The 5570-nt window shown below is 44.7% G+C and overlaps 1 protein-coding gene across 1 annotated transcript; it reads right to left on the bottom strand.

The window, feature by feature from the left end:
* Positions 1 to 622: 622 nt before the first annotated feature.
* LOC123729036 (uncharacterized) lies at positions 623 to 5350 on the bottom strand. Its single transcript, XM_045702751.2, has 3 exons — positions 4834 to 5350; positions 3637 to 3869; positions 623 to 2846 (listed from the first exon to the last, which is right to left on the bottom strand). Exons 1-3 carry the CDS (start codon positions 5046 to 5048, stop codon positions 2764 to 2766), a joined length of 531 nt encoding a protein of 176 aa, XP_045558707.1. The 5' UTR covers positions 5049 to 5350; the 3' UTR covers positions 623 to 2763.
* Positions 5351 to 5570: the final 220 nt, after the last annotated feature.

The following is a 5570-nucleotide window of genomic DNA, read 5'->3' as shown; positions in this document are numbered from 1 at the left end:
CTTGTCAGTGTCACGCACTGTTCTCTGCCTTTCCCCTCACGTGTTGTCAAACCCTTTTTTTCCCCCGGTACATTGTTTCTCTCTCCACTGTCCCTCATTCACAGAGCTCCCCATCGTGCTTAGTAAGGTGGTTTTGTGAATCAGGCCAATCTGCCACAATGCACTCGTGACCTCCAGTGTGGCGATCCCAGTTCTTCCTTTGTGCCCAAATGACAGGATTATAATGGCAATTTTTGTGATATTTTATTTACATAGGACACAATTGGCATCATATGCTTGCTGATAGATAAACACTCAACACACTTGCCTAATAGCTTCTGCTGGGTTCAGCGATCCAATCTACTAACATGTCTTCCCATTTTTTTGAATTATTTATTCTCTTTCATTCTATCAACAGCTTTCAGCCCACAATCAGTAACTACTAGTTACATCACCTACTGAAATCCATCTTATGTGTATACAGTGCCTTGCAAAAGTATTCACCCCCCTTGGCGTTTTTCCTATTTTGTTGCATTACAACCTGTAATTTAAATAGATTTTTATTTGGATATCGTGTAATGGACATACACAAAATAGTCAAAATTGTTGAAGTGAATTTAAAAAAATAACTTGTTTCCAAAAATTAAAAAAAATGTATCCACCCCCTTTGCTATGAAGCCCCTAAAAAAGATCTGGTGCAACCAATTACCTTCAGAAGTCACATAATTAATTAAATAAAGTCCACCTGTGTGCAATCTAAGTGTCACATGATCTCAGTATATATACACCTGTTCTGAAAGACCCCAGAGTCTGCAACACCACATAGCAAGGAGCACCACCAAGCAAGCAGCACTATGAAGACCAAGGAGCTCTCCAAACAGGTCAGGGACAACTTTGTGGAGAAGTACAGATCAGGGTTGGGTTATAAAAAAATATCAGAAACTTTGAACATCCCGCGAAGCACCATTAAATCCATTATTAAAAAATTGAAAGAATATGGCACCACAACAAACCTGCCAATAGAGGGCCACCCACCAAAACTCACAGACCAGGCAAAAAGGGCATTAATCAGAGAGGCAACAAAGAGACCAAAGATAACCCTGAAGGAGCTGCAAAGCTCCACAGCGGAGATTGGATTATCTGTCCATAGGACCACTTTAAGCCATACACTCCACAGAGCTGGGCTTTACGGAAGTGGCCAGAAAAAAATAAGCAAACATGTTTTGTGTTTGCCAAAAGGCATGTGGGAGACTCTCCAAACATATGGAAGAAGGTACTCTGGTCAGATGAGACTAAAATTGAGCTTTTTGGCCATTAAGGAAAACACTAAGTCTGGTGCAAACCCAACACCTCTCATCAGCCTGAGAACACCATCCCCACAGTGAAGCCTGGTGGTGGCAGCATCATGCTGTGGGGATGTTTTTCATCGGCAGGGACTGGGAAACTGGTCAGAATAGAAGGAATGATGGATGGCGCTAAATACAGGGAAATTCTTGAGGGAAACCTGTGTCAGTCTTCCAGAGATTTGAGACTGGGACAGAGGTTCACCTTCCAGCAGGACAATGACCCTAAGCATACTGCTAAAGCAACACTCAAGTGGTTTAAGGGGAAACATTTTAAATGTCTTGGAATGGCCTAGTCAAAGCCCAGACCTCAATCCAATTAAGAATCTGTGGTATGACTTAAAGATTGCTGTACACCAGCGTAACCCATCCAACTTGAAGGAGCTGGAGCAGTTTTGCCTTGAAGAATGGGCAAAAATCCCAGTGGCTAGATGTGCCAAGCTTATAGAGACATACCCCAAGAGAATTGAGCTGTAATTGCTGAAAAAGGTGGCTCTACAAAGTATTGACTTTGGCAGGGGTGAATAATTATGCAAGCTGAAGTTTTCTGTTTTCTTGTTTGTTTCACAATAAAAAATAATTTGCATTTTCAAAGTGGTAGGCATGTTGTTTAAATCAAATGATACCCCCCAAAAATCTATTTTAATTCCAGGTTGTAAGGCAACAAAACAGGAAAAATGCCAAGGGGCGAATACTTTCGCAAGCCACTGTATAACTAGCAATAGCTGGACAAACCAAGTCTATAAAGACGCCAAATATTACATAGCAAATAAAGTTCATGAAATAATATTACAACAAACACTTGGAAAGAAATATATATAAGGCAGGGATGTGCAACTGACGGACCACATGCGGCCCCCCCTTTTGAAGGCCCTCAGCTCAATTTCCTCAGTTGGGATCTCCAGTTGAAATGGTAGAATACACAAGGTGCCATTTGGAAATGTAGTTGTGCATCATCAGTTTTCCCTCATATGTCAGACACTAACAGTCAATCAATTAGCCCATGTCAGCCAAAATGTTTAAGATTGGTAAATTCATCTAGCGGCCAGCTATCTAAACTTGTAATCATGGTCGAATTACTGTCTGGGGGGGGGGGCCCCATTTGATTTTGTTAGTCAGTCTCACTCAGATATATTAAAAACTGCAAAAAAAAACTTCTCTCCACCCTATGGAAAAATGTGCAGAATTGCAGCAGACTTGCTTTAAGCAGCAACATTTTCAGGGGTTCAGATTTTGTGGCCCCCACCCCAATCAAAGTTATTCATCCCTGATTTAGATATAGAACATGGTATAACAGCAAAGGCATAGATAGCTTTACAGGTCGACTTTGCTTTTGTCTTTTTTGCTGTTTATACGATTCAAAGCCCTAGTGGCTGATCCATGTTTAATTGCACTGATCATTAAGTTATAGCTTTTTCTGGCGATGATCCTGAGTGTTCCCTCACACCACTCGAATCTCCTGTTTGGGCTGTGACTCGATGTCCAAGGCCATGGTCATCTCTACTGGCTGGAAGCCATTCTCCTCTGAAAAAGGCACAAAAGACTTCAATGCAGGGATGCCAATACATCAAAACGTTTCTATGAGTGTCAGCTTGAGGAATTTGCTTTGCCATCTCGGGAATGTGGTACTAGGGTTAAGTATGAGGTCATATCAAATAGGAAACCACAGTCGATGATGTAAAGTCTATGCTGAGTGGGCCAAGTACCACACATGCCACTGACCGAACACCATTCTGAAGCTGTGTAGACCAGAGGGGCAGGGGCAAAGTGTGAGATATCTGGGTGGATTATTAATGATGCAATGGCATGCAGCATGATCTCATCTTGGATTCCCATCACTGCCGCCTGGTGCATGACTAAATCCACAGCACCTTGAGAACTCGGCAGCTGAACATTTGTCAGGTCCGTGACCAGGGCAAGGGAATGGGTGGCATTGGCATTGATAAATTGAGACATTCATATTGAGAACACAGGGGGTGCCTTCAGTTTGCCAATAAAGTCTAGGCCCATGCTAGCCTGGTTGTCAGTCTGTATCTAACATTCCACTATGTCATGTGCTAAACACAGTACAAGGAGTGGAATGAGCTAAAACGACTGCCAACCAGTCTAGGCCTATGCCTGGTTCCAAACCAACTCCTTACCTCATGCCCTATTCCGTCAGTGTTTACACATCGGAAGGAACTGAATCGGTGTAAAGCGATACGGCGAAAACTCCATGAAGACTACATAAAGCTATCACAATTTTGCCCACACCTATCCAACTGTATAGCTGTTGACAAGATATAGTGTGGAGAGTGACGTGTGTGTCCCAGACCTGTCTGTGTGTGACTCTTCCAGGGCAGGATGTCCACTCCGGTCCGGCAGAAGGAGCGGTCTGTGTGGGACTCGGTGCTGTAGAGTACCTCCTGGGTCTTCTTGTCTCCGGGGATCTGGGCCTTGACTCGTACCTCCAAGATGGTGATTTCCTTCTCCTTCAGTTTGCCTGACTTGCTCTTCACCTGCGTCCGCTTGGTGTCCACCCACACCACCCGTTCCTTCACTGCGGATCTGAGCACACAATTCACAATTCAGACCAGAACCCAGCTTCCCCCTGACCGATCAACATCGACACACATCTGATACAAACTATGTAGAGGAAAGGAAAACATCCATCATCATGTCGACATACTCCATGTACAGCATGTTGTGTATTATGTGGCAGCAAATGTCCTGCAACACTTGGGAGTACACACTGATCATCTCACTGGTTATGTAAACAACACACACACACTCAAATCTGGTCATGTAAACAACAACACACACTCAAACCTGTCCCTGGTCATGTAGACAACAACACACACACTCAAACCTGCCACTGGTCATGTAGACAACAACACACACTCAAATCTGTCCCTGGTCATGTAGACAACAACACACACACTCAAACCTGCCACTGGTCATGTAGACAACACACACACACACACACACCCTCAAACCTGCCCCTGGTCATGTAGACAACAACACACACTCAAACCTGCCCCTGGTCATGTAAACAACAGCACACACACTCAAACCTGCCCCTGGTCATGTAGACAACACACACACACACACACTCAAACCTGCCACTGGTCATGTAGACAACACACACACACTCAAACCTGCCACTGGTCATGTAAACAACACACACACACACACTCAAACCTGCCCCTGGTTATGTAAACAACAACACACACACTCAAATCTGCCACTGGTTATGTAGACAACAACACACACACACTCAAACCTGCCCCTGGTCATGTAGACAACACACACACACTCAAACCTGCCACTGGTCATGTAAACAACACACACACACACACACTCAAACCTGCCACTGGTCATGTAAACAACACACACTCAAACCTGCCACTGGTCATGTAGACAACAACACACACTCAAATCTGGTCATGTAGACAACAACACACACTCAAACCTGCCACTGGTCATGTAAACAACAACAACACACACTCAAACCTGCCACTGGGGGACTCACTCTTCGATGCCCAGGTCTGCCAGCGTGGTGTCCAGGAACGGGAAAGGCTGGTCAGCATTGATGACCTCGATGGGCAAAGGGACACTCATGGGCATGTCCCATTCCAGCTCGGTGCGTACCATGTTCCCCAGGATAGGGGAGTCTGTTGGGCTGTGTTGATCTCCGTTGGTCTGTGTCTCCTGGGCCTCTGAGGTGTGGTTCGTCTCTTCTGCCATGACACTGTCTTTGGCCAGCCTGACTGAAAAAACAGACCACTATCTAAAATGGGACTACTCCTTTACCGTCTTTCTCTTATTGCGATTTGTCTTTCTCTGATTTACTTCTCAGTATCTATCCAGTAGACAGTTGTCGTCTTCCGTTACTTCTACAGTTGCTTTGGTCAGAAGAATAGAAAGGCTTGTCTGTGATACTAAGTCCAAGTGAATGGTTCAGAATGATAGCAGGTCCTTTTCCCTCCTCTCTGAGCAGAGTGATAGAGACTGAAGGTCGGTGTGGTGGTGTATGCAGGCTTGTTCTCTCCCTCCTGAGGATTTAAACGGTCGGGGTGAATGTGTGTAATGTGACGGTCAGATGTGAGGTTTATTAGTCTGTCAGGGGCTGGCTGATGGACGGACATGTTGTTTTTATTGCCAGGGGATTCTCCTCTGTCTTTGTATTCATGCTGTTCTTCCTCTGTGTGTGTGTGTGTGTGTGTGTGTGTGTGTGTGTGTGTGTGTGTGTGTGTGTGTGTGTGTGTG

Source organism: Salmo salar, chromosome 19 (assembly GCF_965601325.2).
Source record: "Salmo salar chromosome 19, fSalSal1, whole genome shotgun sequence".
Lineage (NCBI taxonomy): Eukaryota > Metazoa > Chordata > Actinopteri > Salmoniformes > Salmonidae > Salmo > Salmo salar.
Note: the sequence above shows the minus strand (reverse complement) of the source record. Positions and strands in the feature narration are given on the sequence as shown.